At 41.2% G+C, this 16,018-nt stretch overlaps 2 protein-coding genes across 6 annotated transcripts in view; both read left to right on the top strand.

Annotated features, from left to right (window-relative positions):
* The window catches only part of PHLDB2 (pleckstrin homology like domain family B member 2), a 57,940-nt gene extending 49,398 nt beyond the window's left edge, over positions 1-8,542 (top strand). For 3 of the 5 annotated variants that reach the window (XM_034071274.1, XM_034071269.1, XM_034071294.1), the window contains 6 exons: positions 171-378; positions 1,806-1,896; positions 2,307-2,453; positions 4,888-5,107; positions 6,525-6,610; positions 7,361-8,542. In XM_034071274.1, the coding sequence (XP_033927165.1) occupies positions 171-378; positions 1,806-1,896; positions 2,307-2,453; positions 4,888-5,107; positions 6,525-6,610; positions 7,361-7,501 (893 nt within the window). In that variant the 3' untranslated portion in view covers positions 7,502-8,542. The remainder of the gene's footprint in view (positions 1-170; positions 379-1,805; positions 1,897-2,306; positions 2,454-4,887; positions 5,108-6,524; positions 6,611-7,360) is intronic. The other 2 variants (XM_034071290.1, XM_034071281.1) reach the window with 1 other exon arrangement.
* Positions 8,543-10,035: 1,493 nt separating this feature from the next.
* On the top strand, positions 10,036-15,783 carry ABHD10 (abhydrolase domain containing 10, depalmitoylase). Its single transcript, XM_034074431.1, has 5 exons — positions 10,036-10,139; positions 11,870-12,053; positions 12,668-12,779; positions 13,757-13,894; positions 14,937-15,783. The coding sequence occupies exons 1-5, from the start codon at positions 10,115-10,117 to the stop codon at positions 15,276-15,278; spliced, it is 801 nt and encodes a 266-aa protein (XP_033930322.1). The 5' UTR covers positions 10,036-10,114; the 3' UTR covers positions 15,279-15,783.
* Positions 15,784-16,018: the final 235 nt, after the last annotated feature.

Raw genomic sequence — 16,018 nt, 5'->3', positions numbered from 1 at the left:
TTATATAAAGGTTTTGTTTCGGTTATGATTAACAGTAATATCATAGTCCCTTGGTCACAATGCGGTCAAGACTGAGGTGATGTTCAGGATGCTTGTGCTGCTAACACGTTACATTTGTGTCACAACATCTCTGTGTAAAATACACCAAACACTTCCTCTGCGTTGTGCAGGGTACAACCATCATCGCATCTGTGAAAACCAAAGGCAGAAGTCTCCCGAATTCTACAGCCGAACAGCATCCGAATCAAACGTGTACTTGAACAGTTTCCATTACCCAGATCGCAGTTACAAGGACCACACCTTTGATACATTAAGCTTAGACAGTTCTGACAGCATGGAGACAAGCATATCGGCGTGTTCACCAGATAACATTTCCAGGTGAATCATCTTTCTTTCTGATCCAATGGCCATAGGGTTATAGTGGAAAAAAGAGAATATGTAGAAATAGATTCTATGATAATGTGAATGCTGCTGACTGGTTAAGAAAATATACAGTCATTAGACAAGCACCATATTTAGTATTTGGGTAGCCCTTCATAATCAAGTTTATCATCTCACGTGGTTATTTAACGATGGAAAATGAAAATACCACATAATGTTGAAGGCCATAGAGAAATCAGTGTCAGTCCTGAACTGAAATGATGAAGCTGTCAGTGCTCTTTTCAGAGTGGGTGATACCTGAGCTTCCTTCCCTGGTCACTAAGGAAAGGAATTCCCTGTGATAGGCAATTTCTCAAAGACATCTGCCCACAATGAAGAGCACTTGTTCTGCAAGTCCAGCATGAGAACTTACTGGAGCCATATGCTGAAACACAAGGGGCTCCTCTGATAGTCTTTTTTGCCCTTTCTTTTTCCTGGATCAGTAATAATGAAGATATGACAATGAAAGGCTTATGGCTCTCAGCTGCTTTTCTCATCCAGAGAGGCTGACAGCTCCAACACTGTGCCTCAGTTAAGAGAAACATCAATGATCTGTGTTAAAAGAGAAGTCCAGCTGAGTCCCAGCATTGTCTGCAAACAGTTTTATTCTGACAGTCTGGTTTTAATGCTAGTACTTTCATTTCTTGCTCATGGTCCTACCCCAGAAGCATAAGTGGAGGCTGATAATGGAGTACAACATTGTCACGGCATTAAGAATCCCCTGTGAAACACAAGGACAGCTTTTATGGCTAGCATGTTGTGTTTCATTCAGCATCTGTTTCCTGTAAGAGGGTATCAGCCCACTCATTTCCTCTTGTAGTCTTTGTCACTGCAATGTGGACTGCATTAGGACTCAGGGTTTGAGGATTTCTGCTTTAGATACACAGTGAACAAGTTTCTGATAGCTGGAGACAGCCTGGGAATTAACTCTATCTATGCAGTGATTTTAACATAGCAGTGGTTGAAATCTGTCTCCCTTCTGACCATTCTGGAGGAGCATGACCAACCAATGATGGCTGGAAGGGACAATAAACCCTAAACCAGTCAAAAAAACAGAAAAGGACCCATTACAACAGATCTTTCAGTTTCTCACAAGACAAGCTTTGGTGAGGGAGGAAAAGAGTCTGTCCTGATTTTGCTGATAAAACATAGAAGATAGGCAGTTAGTTTTCCTTGACAAAAATTCCCTTAAGCAACATTAATTCGGATTAGTCTCAATGGTGTTCAAGAACCTTTTCTAGCCATATCAGACTTTAAAGTGCCCACTGCACTGAACTGAATGAAAACAGGATCAACTCCCTTCTTAAACTGTCTTGTATTGGATCATATGTCTTTAAATACCAAGTGTTCTTTTAAATAACTCAGATTTTGGGGGTTTTGTGCAGTGCTAGCACTTCAAATGTTGCGAGAATAGAAGAGATGGAGCGACTTCTGAAACAAGCGCACGCTGAGAAGACTAGGCTGCTTGAGAGCAGGGTAAGCATCATTTGTGAGTGAAACTAAGAGTGGGCCTGTTAGATAATATCCTCCTGAATGCTTCATTGGACCCTAAACAGTTTACACCTAATAGACACCTAAAAAATTACCTCTCTCCCTTTAGTTTGGTCTGGTTTCACCCTCATAGTACATTTGTGAGCCTATATGCAATAGCTGCTATCCTAATCCCATCAGCAGCTAGGTCAGCACTGCTGAGAGCTGCTTATGAAGAACTTTCATTTCTAGACTGGTAATATTTGCAGTTCTGATTGGAATTCTCGGCCCACTTGGCTGGATATGTATTTCAGACTCCTTAAGAGGCAAAAAGGTATTTAGTCCTAGGTTAGAAAATACATTACCAACTATAGTTTCACATAGAATTGAAGTTCTCTATGTGCTGTGGTGTTTAGGAACGGGAGATGGAAGCTAAAAAACGAGCTCTGGAGGAAGAGAAGCGCCGCAGAGAGCAACTGGAGAAAAGACTGGAAGAAGAAACCAGCCAGAGGCAAAAACTGATTGAAAAGGAAGTCAAAATACGTGAGAAACAAAGAGCACAGGTGAGATGCATTGACATGAAATACTGAAGTGTAAGAGTTCCCCTTGATATACAGGAGGGACTAAGTGTATTGTTACCTATGGTAAACAGAACTGCTTACAGTTGAATAAATAGATTTAGTATTTCTGGCGTGTAACTGTGCTGCTTCAAGTATGTTTGGGCTCTTGGAGGCTTAGATCGATGTCTGAGTATTCATTTAAAGTTCAAGAATATAATAGATACCTATATAACATCTTACATCTGAAGTATAAGTAGTAGTCCCTATAAGGTTTGTTACTGTGTATGAGCAGAGAAGTTTTGAGCCTCAACAAGAGAAATTTGTGTTAAGTTTTATAAGCAATTGGTGGTTGTTTTCTTTTAATAAATAAAATATCTCGAATTGTCACTTCTAAATATTTGACTGAAAAAAAACACAGATAAAGAAGCTTTTCCAGTTCCACATTTACTGTAGAAAGGATGTAGGTTTTCTTCTGTTACTTGGACTATACCACATGAGAAACACTATTTATTTAGAACAGTATTCTACATCCCCTTGCTTCTGGTTAGCATTTAAAGGTATCTTGAGCTTTCTTTAGGCTTATTTGTTTATTCCACCACAACTAAGAAGACCTACATGGTATAGCAAATAGACTTGGTAGTCATTTTATCATTAGTATAGTATAGCAAGACAATGTCTCCATCTTAATATATGTATCTGCATGTGGAAGATTCCATATCATATTTGAATATCTTTGTTTTCATCTGTTCTACCTTTACTGCCTTTTGTTTCATGAGTTGTTATTATATTTTTAAGGCACATTCCTACATAATTTGCTTTATCTAATAGATAACGGTAAATCAGAACAATAGGACAAGCCCAAAGGAACTTTAAGCTGTTTCTGGCTAAATGTATCCGTTCCTTTGGTTTTATATGACATGTAATTACCAAATATAAAAATGCTCATGTGTACTTTCCTCTTTTCTAAGACATTTTAATGACAGCTCAAGTGTGGTGTAAACAACGATGCAATGCTTGTATCTTTATCCCAAACTGGAGCGTGCATGTGTTGCAATAGAATGCCCTATCAGTTACTGCTAATTGGAAGTCTTGGCAGAGAGGCTGAGGACTGAATTGGCAGGAAGGCAGAGCACATCTGTCAGAAATGACTGGGATATTTTGTTAACTTCTTTCCTTTGTACCATAAGACCCATTTTCTTACTCATTCCAGCACTTCCCAACACTCAGAAATGCAAACGAAGGGAAGGAACTCCAGCTTTGTACTTGCCAAAGCTGGTGCCAGCTTCTGTCATACAGGGCTGCGGATTTGAGAAGGGTGCTAAGAGTTCTTGCAGGCAACACAGCTCCCATTACGCCAAGAGATTCTTGAGAATGCAGTGAGGGAAAGTCCCTTTGATTTGTGACTCACAGTGGGATTTAAGAGGCTAACTTTAGGCATGGAGCAGGGGCAGATTAGATTCTCCAGGTCACTGGCTTTCTCTGGAGTCAGGGGGAAGAGAGAGAGGGAGATGCTTCTTACATGGGTCATTCAAAGTATCTAAATTCAGCTTCTGTTCTGAATCACCCTGTGATGTAGCCTCTGTCTGCCTTAACTGCAGCATAGACTTGTCTTCCATATTTATAATGAAGGGGAGGTCTGCATAGACAGAAATGAGCATATTCCCTGAGCTGGCCGAGTTCCCAAATCACTACCTCCTCCTGCTGGCTCTCCCAGCTGACGCTATCCAAGCTCGATGCAGAGCCTTGAACTGCAGTCAAGAATGAGGCACCGCTTCCTGTGCTGCTTCACTGTCTCTTGCAGAGGGGTACACTTGAGCTCTGTGTGCTGAACTGCTGACTGTGAACTACATACCCCATCTAATTCATTCAGAAGAAGACAATTCCACCTCATTCACAGAAATCTGTGAAAACTAACTAGCAATTGCAATTCCCTCATTATTAGCTTCTCTTCTAAGAGCATGTTCTTATTTGTATTAGATTTGTATTATACTTTGCATGAAAATACATCTAGCAGTAACATATTAATAAGATAGATACGTGCAGTGAGCATCTAGCCCAGGGAAATAAAGGGCTGGCTTAGCATCATATCATGCAGGTGAAGTTCTTGCGCTTCATCTAATGCAGCAACACACCTTTACGTTTAATTAATGTTTTAATTCTAAAGCAAACTTTCTATGCTGTGGGCCCTGTTTTACCAGCTGATCAAGTGAGGATTTCAAGAACCTCTTAAGCTCCAATGCTTTTGTGAAGCTATTCAACACTGTAAAATCACAAGTTTTAAGGATTTGTCTTTCAAACAAAATGAGGGCTGCAGCAAAAGCTCTTTATTTTCTTACACTCATTCTTAGGATCTATAGCAGCTTGTGGTTATGTCTGTGCAGCAGAAAGAGCAAAGACTTCTGTTGAAAATAACAGCATTTTCTTCTCTTTCCTATAGGCCCGTCCCTTGACTCGCTATTTGCCTGTTAGGAAAGAAGACTTTGACCTACGAAGTCACATCGAAACAGCCGGTCACAACATAGAGACCTGTTACCATGTGTCCCTCACAGAGAAGACCTGCAGAGGCTTTCTCATTAAAATGGGAGGAAAAATCAAAACGTGGAAAAAACGGTGGTTTGTTTTTGACAGAAACAAGAGAACTTTTACTTATTATGCAGGTAGGTTGCAGGATCACTACTGGGCTCCATCTGCCCCTCAGCTGATAAGACTTACATTTCCATTTCATTAGGTGTTTCACATGTATGCTTAGAATTTGTGCAATCCCTTCCCTATAGTGTTCAATTGTAATGCCAGGTAAGGCAGAAACAAGCATAACAGACAAAGGGAGAGATGTGGATAGGCAAGAGTTAAAAGCAGATCATCAGGTCCCCAGTAGACAGAAGAATGGCTCCACATGATTTATTCTTACATATTACATACTTTCGCCAGTGACAGAATGATTTCTTGTACCCTTCACACAAGAATATAATTTATACTTGCCATGAAAATCAAATGTGCTGGAAAGTCTTTCAGGAAATGAACTATGCAGGAGCAGACTTTGAATTTGCCATATTTTGAGTGTCTAATGAATTTTGGACTGAAATTGATGGTAGGGGTATCCACACGTTTGAATTCATTACATTCATTCATTACATACCCACTGAATATTTCTTTACCAGTTTGCAGTAATAATATGTAGAATGTGACAAACTTGTTCTTAACATCTGATTTATTGGTTAGCAAGGCCTGTAAGATCCAGTATGTTCCCATCTGGTACTGGTTTTTATTAATGTATTGGTAGTGGTTATGTTAATAGTTAACAGTTTCAGGTTTGAGTGCAGTGTAGTTGTCATAATGCAGTTTCAGGTACCAAAGACTTCTCATAATGCCTCAAGGCCTCCAGCCAACTAACAGTTTCCTGAGACTTCTGTACCAGCTGCACAAAAATGCAGCTGCTTGTGAGAGGCTGGATCTGTCTAGGTTTTACATATCTAGTGTTTGAGACCTCACTGGGGAGTACTGTGTACGGTTCTGGTGTCCTCAACATAAGAAGGACACGGAACTGTTAGAACAAGTCCAGAGGAGGCCACGAGGATGATCAGGGGACTGGAGCACCTCCCGTATGAAGACAGGCTGAGAAAGTTGGGGCTGTTCAGCCTGGAGAAGAGAAGGCTGCGTGGAGACCTCATAGCAGCTTCCAGTATCTGAAGGGGGCTACAGGGATGCTGGGGAGGGACTCTTCATTAGGGACTGTAGTGACAGGACAAGGGGTAATGGGTTGAAACTTAAACAGGGGAGGTTTAGATTGGATATAAGGAAGAAATTCTTTACTGTGAGGGTGCTGAGGCACTGGAATGGGTTGCCCAGGGAGGTTGTGAATGCTCCATCCCTGGCAGTGTTCAAGACCAGGTTGGATGAAGCCTTGGGTGATATGAATTAGTGTGAGGTGTCCTTGGCCATGTCAGGGGGGTTGGAACTGGATGATCTTAAGGTCCTTTCCAACCCTAACTATTCTATGATTCTATGATGCTATTAGCATTTTGTTTCTCAAAGTACTGTTGAGTTCTCAAGTCATTCTCTCTTCTCCTTTTTCAGACAAACACGAAACTAAATTAAAAGGCGTAATATATTTTCAAGCTATTGAAGAAGTCTATTATGACCATCTAAAGAATGCATACAAGGTAAACAGAATATCATAGAGCAGAGCCCAAAGTATGGTAGCTGCTGTAAAGTCAAAGGAGGGAGCTGACATTAGTAGGAAAAAAGATAAATAACAACACAAATAAAAACCCCAAACCAAGAGTGGAGGAAAAGGAAGATGAAGGTGGATCACAGATTAACGCTGTTGTTGGGTTTCTTCATATACATATACTAATGAAAGCAGAGATATGAGTGTCTGCCAAATGGGATTTGCTGAAAGGAATTCCTTAGCCCAGTGGTGAGACCCCTGAAATCAGTGGTGTTGGCCAATGAAGGGATGCCTGAATGTGTCTGTCACAGGGAGGGAGTTAACTGGTACTGGTGGTTAACTGGCAGCTCATGGCACCCCCTGCCTCTCATCTGTAACTTAAATGAGCTGTGATCAAGATGAATATACCCTTGGTATTTGGCTTTGTGAAACCCAAAGTGGTTTTGACCATTATATAGAGTGGGGTGGGTATTTGGGCATTAAACTACAGTTTGGAGCCTCCTGTACTACTCTGTAATAGCCTAGTGGAAATACATTGTAAAAAGTGTTTATAATGGATACAAACACTTTAAATACATCTCTGCTTCCAGTGCTGCAATGCAGGATGCAGTGGGGCAGCATTTTGTATTTCATCTTTCTCCTTAATGCTATCCTAAATTTTCTTGCAAGTAATTACATTTCTGGTACCATTAAATGGATTTAATGTCTTTCTTTTGACATGCTTCTTTCTGTTTTACTTTAGAGTCCCAACCCCTTGCTCACTTTCAGTGTTAAGACACATGACCGGATATACTATATGGTCGCTCCTTCGCCAGAAGCCATGAGGATATGGATGGATGTTATTGTTACAGGCGCAGAAGGCTACACCCACTTCATGTTATAATAAAAGGGGGCAATAGGGCATACTGCAATAACATAACATATGAAGTTAGCCATATGTAGTGGAATCTGAAAAGCCAGTGAATATTCTGAAACATCCTCCTTATGATGTGCACCTGAAACCTCAGAATAAGAGGGGTTTACAAATGCATTGAAAAGGGGGGGGGAGGTTTACTTCTTTTAGTTGATCTTTATAGGAGTGAAAGAGCTAAACTGTTGAGAGACTCATAGTGCTCCAAAATGGATAATGAGGCAATTTTAATTACAGCATCTTGACTGAACGATAGTTTCCTACAAACTCTCTTACAATGGAGAGCATCTTCATAAATTCATACTAAACCGTTTACAAATGCTCTCATCAGGGTGCAACAAGTCTAGAAATGGAACACAAAGTTGTAATAAGCATATATTTTAATATGCACCATTTGACATTTATAGACAATTAGGTGGCTTAAAAACTTTTAGTCAAGTATTTTATAAGAAGATTAAAAAGCAACCCTAAGGTACACACAGTTCTTGCCTTAGTCGTTAAATATTACAACAGAGCCAAAGAGTTACATGATTCCCTTATCATAATGTTTTCATAATGTTAGTTGTACCTAACTTTCTGTAAGGGGACAGTGCCAAAACTCTTCATGACTTTTAATGTCATTAAATTGTTATGATATTCTGTGTGTTCAGACACTCAGGAACACCAACTCTATGTTTAAAGTGTGCATCTATGGAGCTCAGCAAAAAGAGGGAGAAGGATAGCTTTATAAAGATGCATTTTTCCACATGGATATGAAATGGAAACACATCTATTAGCTTCCTCATAAGGAGTTGTTCGGGTATCTTTAATTTTCCTGCTGAATAAGGTGATTCCAGCCCCGACAGCAAGTTTCTTTTACCTGATATGGTCACAGTGTGGTTCTAACCTTACTCTGTCTTAGGTGAAAGCTGTACCGAAACCTCTCAAACACTGGTTCCCTTGAAGCCAGCATCAAAATCTCTACCTAAATTCTTTGTAGCCAATTATTCAGCCCCAGACAGTGTTTTTTGGTTTTTTAATGCATATCTGCACAGAATAATGCTGTCAAATAGAATAAATAGAGGCACGTTTTAAGAGCTGATGTCAAGCAGTGTATGAATTAAAAACCCTGACAATTCTAAGTGATGGAGATAGAGATGCATAAAACAATGAGAATACCACGGGTGCTGTGCTCTCCCATTTTAAAACCCCTTCCAAGTCCTCGAATAACAGTGCAAAAACATAAGTTATTTGAACTAAACTTCAAGCAAGTCTCTTATACTATGACTTTAAAGGTTCTGTTTCAGTCATCAAAACTTATGTGCTATGAGGTTTGCATAACAGAAGAAAGCACATTCGCCCTTTCTTTTTCCTTGATGAAAACCTAACGGCTTTTGATGGAGCAAATAAAAGACTGAAAGCAGAACAGAAGTACGCTGGCAGAATATTTTGTTATACTTTTTAAACCTTGTATCTGTAATGAACGGGTTGAATTTCTCTGTGGTATGCACAGGTGATGATGGTTGCTGTAGCATGACGAACATCAGTTTGGACTTGAATCACGAAGGGACTGTTACTACAATATAATTGTTATCATCTGTGCAGACCATGCCCTGTATTCTAATGATTTAAAACACTATCAGACATGGCTTTGGTTTATATAATTATTATTTTTCCTGATGTATCTTGATTTTACTCCCGAGTATGGTTATAAAGGTTTTCTAATAATGATTTTTGTATCCTGCATGATGCAATGAAGGCATTTCAATAAACCTTTTTAAAAACAACAATGCTTGGGGTGGTGTGAGCTGGTTCAGAGCCCATGCAGACCAAGGCATGGCCAAGCCCTGATGGTGCTGAAAGGTGCCTGGTGCAGGTACACAAGGGTTTGAAATGTCCTTTCTGGGTGTCTGGAGTACTATGTAATTGTGGGCATCAAATTGTCATAGAAGCACAGAATGGTTTGGGTTGGAAGGGACCTTAAAGCTCACCCAGTCCCAGTCCCCTGCCACGGGCAGGGACCCCTTCCATGGAGCAGCTGCTCCAAGCCCCTGTGTTCAAGCAGGACTGTACCAGCGCCTCAGCACCCTCATAAAGCACTTCCCTATCCCCAACCTGCATCTCCTCCGCTGAGGTTTGAACCCATCGCCCCTCGCCCTATTGCCGCAGACCCCGATGTGAGTCCCCCTCCGGCACAAACAGCTTGTACCCACACGTGTACATGCAATAGGAACGATGAGGGGCTCCAGGCCGGGTCTTACCAGCTTTGCCTGGCAGAAGGCAGCCTTTACGAGGGTCCCCTATCCGGAATACACATTAAGGAGATGCTCATTAAGTGCTTTTATTTACAAAACGTTTATTTTCTACTCCTTAACGATGCTAACAGCACCAATCAGCATCCCACCACTACGCATGCGCATTCCTTATCCTGACTCCCCGCACGCAGCACCGGTCGGCGCATGCGTCTGCCCTTTGCGCATGCGCTGTGCGGCGGCCGGCCGCCGGGATAGTGAGGGGTCAGTAATCATGGCGGCGGTCGGCACGTTGAGAGGGGTGTTGCTGGGCTGCTACCGGCATCGTGCCCCGGCCGCCTTGGTGTTGTCGCAGATGGGGGCGGCCATAGGGCTCCAGGGTAAGGGGAGAGCCCCGGGCACTGCTGCTGGTACTCGGGCGCTGGGAGAGAGGGGTTGTCAGAGGCTGCGTGTCCGCGGGGGGTGCGGGCCGGGAGCAGGAGGTGAGGGTGTCCCCTGCTCTGTGCCCCCGTCCCGGTTGGGAACAGGACCAAAGCGTTCCGGAGACTGGGGTTGTGTGGTTCCGGTCCCCCCGCGGTCTGATGGGCCTGCGGGGCGTGGGTCGGAGCTTGGGCACGGCGGAGAGCGGGTGCTGCCGGACCTGGGTCTGTCTTGGTACAAGGAGGCACAAAAACACAGAATATAATCGGTTCTAAGTAAGGTTAAGTTTGATGGCTTTGTAATGGAAAGTAACAGCGGTGCTTGAAGGTAGCTGACATAGTTTCAGGTCCTTAGAACCTTAGTACAAAAGGTGTGAGAAAAGCAGAATGCTCCATCCCTGGCAGTGTTCAAGGCCAGGTTGGACGAAGCCTTGGGTGCCATGGTTTAGTGTGAGGTGTCCCTGCCCATGGCAGGGGGTTTGGAACTGGATGATCTTAAGGTCTTTTCCAACCATAACTATTCTATGATTCTACGAAAAACAGGACCTGGGGATGGGGAGTATGTGGGACTAGCTGATGGCCAGGATGGGAGCACTTAAACTAACTGATGAATAGAAGGCCAGGATGATTGCTATATCTGTAATATTAATTAAGCTGGGAAAAGTAAACGACCCTTAAAGACCACCATCACATTTCTGTGTGCATGTGGGAAACTTACTGGGAAATGATGTAATATGCCCAGTGACTATATAAGGATGGCCTGTACAGCAGTCTGGGGACACACGTTAGGAGGAGCTATCCCCCATGTCTCCAGGTGCCCCAATAAAGAATACCTGCTTGTCAGCTTGAAATTGTTGGGGAGTTTGTTCCTAGAGCTTTCTCCGCATCAGTCTGCAGGGCAGCTGCGTTCACACTGGTGTTTGCATCGCGGTAGGCTTCTGCTGCCGCTGCTTTCTGAGCTGCAAATAAGAGGAGGTGGCCAGTTTGCTTCTCGGAGGTGAAACGTGACTCTATATGTGAGGTTTTACCAGGCACCTGCAAAGCTTTGTTGGTGTCTGCTTTTTGAGTGAGGTGATCCCCTGCCCAGACACATGGTGCCTGTCATGGTGTTCGAGGCTCAGTGCTTGTCTGACTTACTTATTCATTGCCTTAATGCCTTTATTCATTGCCTTATTTCACTGTTCCTGACAATAATCTTTCACTTAAGCAGAAATACATGTTAATGATATGATGAAAAGGGCTAGATGTTATTTATTTCACTTGGTTTGAAACAATGCAAATGTTGTTATTACAGACTTATCATTGCACATATTCAGTCCCAAAGTTATATTTGTTTGAAATTCAGTTTGGGGGGGAGAGAAAGATGAGAAATGTATTCAAGATGGTAGAAAACATGAAGACAAACATTGTATAGGCAATATTTGCATTTGCCTTCATTCAGCCACTCTGCTGAGTGAACTTGCATACGTGATTGGCATTTAATGATTTGAGAATAGATCACAACCAGCTTTCTCTTTCAGATTGATCAATACTAGTTAGTCATTAAAAAATAAAGGAGATACTTATTTTTTTGAACCAAAGCATCTTATTTTCACATAAGATGCCCATATTTCCTGAATCTTAATTTTATAAAATATAATATTTCTGCCAAGGTTCTCATGATGGTTGTACTAAATAGTTCTTTTTATTAGTTTGCAGGCTGAAATCATCGATCAGCTTTCTCACTCGACCAGATCAACCAAATCTTGCTTATCATAAACTAAAAGGCAGGAATCCAGGGGTTATTTTCCTTCCAGGCTTTAATTCAAATATGAATGGTCAGAAAGCAACTGCCCTTGAAGATTTCTGCAGCTCTCTAGGTCATGCCTTCATCAGGTACATTGAAATTACATTGATCTTGAGAAAACACGATTAGTATTGTGGGTTGGGAAACAATAGACTTGTTTTTTATAGACTTTGGCATTTGGGTTGGAAAGCATGCTGTGCTGTACATACAAGCTAAGAAGTGTCTTTCTTCCTTTTCAAATGTGGGATTTCTGTCTGTGGCAAGGACAATGTATTCTGAAAGTAATTCAGAAAACTGATCAATTTTTGTAGTCTAGCTATATGTTACATTAAGGCTGTAGGCACAAAAGATCAAGAAGAAAGGAACACGAGTTCTAGCTTTTTAAGTTACAACTATAAGAGTGGCTCTTAACTGCCAAATCTTAAGTTACCCAGTATCTTCTGAGATATCTTTTCTGAGAAATACTCCTGTATTGGATACTGTTATATCACATGATAAGAGAGTGCTGCATTGCTAGTTGTCTCTGTTGTGTTTAAACCTCTTTTCATGTGATTTCTGGTGCTAGTGATACACAGGACTAAGTAAGAACATATTTAATGAGGTATCTTGTCCCTGTTGAATTTGGTTAAGTGGTACTATTTAAGTAGCTTCTATATTGCTATAGACAGCATGATGATTTTAATTTTGATGGTTTCTTTTTCAGATTTGATTATACAGGATGTGGAAGTTCAGATGGTAAATTTGAAGAGTGTACATTTGGGAAGTGGAGAAAAGATGTTCTGTGTATACTGGATGAACTTGCAGATGGACCACAGGTTATATTTTATTTTTAAATATGGAATGCTTTTTGTCCTCAAGGTAGAACATGAATCAAAAATACATCATAATAGCTCTGGTCAACAGTAGCTTCTATTTAGCAGCTGCCACCTGCTCACTTTCAAGCTGCCTCATTTGAGAGATCATATTCATAGGAGCTCTTTTGCAAGCAGGTGGATTACAAGATCTTGGAGATGTGGGTTGGCAGGACCTCCTGGAGACTGTTTATTAGAGCCTCCTGTTCAGAGCAGGGCTGTCATCCCTCCTAATGGAAAGTGTGTCACTGCCCCATTCTGATACATTCATTGAAGGATTTGCAGGAATGTTACAAGTTAAGATACTGTATCATAGAATGGTTAGGGTTGGAAAGGACCTTAAGATCACCTAGTTCCAACCTGCCTGCCCTGTGTAGGGATGCCTTTCCTGGCACTAGACCATGCTGCCAGAGACTCTACATGATAAAATAACTTTAAAAAATCAGCTGAAGCAGCATTTGACTTCTTCATTTACTTTAGAAATGACTGTAAGAAACTTAAAATCTCCTGCAACCTGCAAATACCATACCTAGGATTGTGTTCAAATGATTTTGTATTAGGAATTTGTATTTTGATTTGTATTATTGCAGTTGTTAACCTCTTTCACTGCACTGAGCCTTTACCACGTGCATTTATTTTAATGAAGAAACATAAAGTATTCATCTGATACTGAATTGTTTCAACTCTCATTTTGTTCACAGCATTTCAGTCTCAGGGAGCAATAACCAGCCATGCTAAACAAAAAGAATAGGAAAATACCAGATCCTATGGTGCTTACTCAGGCAAAATTCCCACTGGAGGTGACAGCGGTTCTGCCTGGGTAAGGACAGCAGGATGATGCCTAAGATTTAAGTAGTTAAACAAAAAGAACCTGTAAAAGAAGGAAAAAACTATTAGCCATTTTCTGTAAAGTAAGATCTTATTTCCTCTCTCTTTTTCAGATCCTGGTGGGCTCCAGCATGGGTGGATGGCTGATGCTTCATGCCGCAATAGCACGCCCAGATAAAGTAGCTGCTCTAGTTGGAGTAGCTGCAGCAGCAGACTATCTTGTAACAACTTTTAAGAAGCTGCCCATTGAGGTAAATGTTGATTGGTGGCTTTAGTGCAGTCTAAAAATCTATCATGCATTTAAGAAATCCTGTTGTTCAAACTGTACTTTTCCTATAAGTCTTGCTGTAAATTTTCCGTGTTGGCTGTGGAGGAAAACTGCAAATTTACGTTAATCTAAAGGTCTGCAACATACTGTGCTTTGAGTATGAACCGAGTGTGAGTACTACCTGGAACGTGTTTGTATTACTGTGGCATATAGGACATAAAGTTAGGGTCCATTCAATTTCAGTGTTGAGTACCTTATGTTTGCATTCAGATTGGATCCCTGTGCTTTCAGGGATGGGGAAGCAGCTGCTGAAGTAGTAGAGATGACATTGGGTGAGATGAGTCTGACATAGGTTGTGTGTGTGCATAGAAAGGGAATTCTTCAAATCAGTGTGTTTGTAAAGACTAAGAGATTTAGGTGGTGGGAAGTGTCTTTGAATTGCTTCCTTCATAATGTTATCCAGTCTTGAGGAAAGTAGGTCAGGTGTTATAATGTGACAAATAAATATAGCAATAAATAAGTGTACCTTAAAGCAATTAAAGCATTTTCCTGATTTCTTTCTTAAGGCACTCCATAGTACCTTAGGTAAGATTCTGGAAGTGCAGTATTTAGATGTAGCTGTTGTTGGCAATGACTGAAAAAGACTGATCACTGGGAAATCCTTTCTTCCTAGGATTCTTCTTGTTTGAATCGAGCTGATTAAACCCCAAGGAACTTACTGTTCGTGGTGGCTCTACATCTTCTTTCTGATAGATTCTGACTGACAATCTTAATTCCCTTGGTGAATCCCAATTAGATTAATTTGCAGGAGAGGCATGCAGAGTAGCTTTTGTGACGTGGTATGGGGGGGTTGTCTTTTCGGATGCTCCAGGCAGACAGGAATGTTGCTCCTCTGCTAATAAAAATGGGCAAAGTGAAGTTTTATGCCTGGGCAAGTTTTGCTGCATTTAGAACAGAAGTAAGTTGAGATGCTCCAAAGAGCTTGTAACATCTGTCCTGTCTGTTCTTTGCTCTCTTTTTTATAGACACAAAATGAAATAGAAGAAAAAGGTGAATGGAGGTTTCCAACAAAGCATAATGAGGAAGGATATTACTCCTTGAGATACGACGTTATCCAAGAAGCAGAAAATCACTGTTTGCTAAATAGCCCTATTCCTGTAACATGTCCCATACGACTTATTCATGGCATGAAGGACACTGATGTCCCTTGGCAGATCTCTATGCAAGTTGCTGATCGTGTTTTGAGCAAAGATGTGGATGTTATCCTCCGCAAAACTGGCCAACATCGGATGAGTGAAAAGGAGGATATAAAACTTCTTGTGAACACTGTTGATGATTTAATTGACAAGCTGGCAACATTCTCTTAAGCTGCAGAGTAGCATAAGTGCATGAACTCTACACCTGACTCTTTGTCTACACCTGACTCTTTTCCATGAGTAGCAGAAACCCTGATCTTAACACGATGATCCCTGTGACTATCACAGAAGGAGCTGAGCTTTATCTGCTGTTTTCTTACCTCTGTTTTGTACATACAGGTATTGATGCTGCATTTGCACAGACAGTCCCAAAGCTGAAGGAGTGCTGCTGTTGTGTTCAGAACCTCTCCTTCACTGTTTGAACCTTTTTTCATAGTCTTCCTACACTTTTGTACTGAAATGTTGATTTGTCTTTGTCACTATTGGCCTGTACAGTAAGACTTTAATTTCCTGTGTTTGACACCTTGTCAGTACTGTCCTTTTGCTGTAACATTTTTGTATCTTATGTTCGAAACCATCAGTGCAAGGCAAAATGTAACTTAAGTGTTTACTTACCTTATTATTACTAGAAATAGCAAATACCATGAAGCACAATAAACAGATTTCAGATAAATTATTATGTTGTTCTTTAGTATGGTTAAAATTGGTAAGTGGAAGGCACACCCTGATGGTGTGCTTCAGGTGCTAGGTGAAGAAGTTAACTGAAAAGAATGCAGGGCTTCACATTGCAATCAGACCTCTTATGCTGGCTTATCAGTAGGGCTTCTGTCCTCTTGTCCAGGCTGACATCATGGGGTAGTTAATTTGTGGGCCTACTATTAAGGGATCAATATATTATCTTGGTGTATACT

Source organism: Melopsittacus undulatus, chromosome 2, assembly GCF_012275295.1.
Source record: "Melopsittacus undulatus isolate bMelUnd1 chromosome 2, bMelUnd1.mat.Z, whole genome shotgun sequence".
NCBI classification, from domain to species: domain Eukaryota; kingdom Metazoa; phylum Chordata; class Aves; order Psittaciformes; family Psittaculidae; genus Melopsittacus; species Melopsittacus undulatus.
The sequence above is the reverse complement of the archived record's forward strand: the minus strand, read 5'-3'. Positions and strand labels throughout refer to the sequence as shown.

Excerpts from the sequence above, each read along its gene's own strand:
- ABHD10 (XM_034074431.1), top strand. The coding sequence starts at position 10,115 with ATGGGGGCGGCCATAGGGCTCCAGG. Across the intron at positions 12,054-12,667 it reads CTAGGTCATGCCTTCATCAG|ATTTGATTATACAGGATGTG; the intron begins GTACATTGAAAT and ends TTTCTTTTTCAG. Across the intron at positions 12,780-13,756 it reads AACTTGCAGATGGACCACAG|ATCCTGGTGGGCTCCAGCAT; the intron begins GTTATATTTTAT and ends TCTCTTTTTCAG.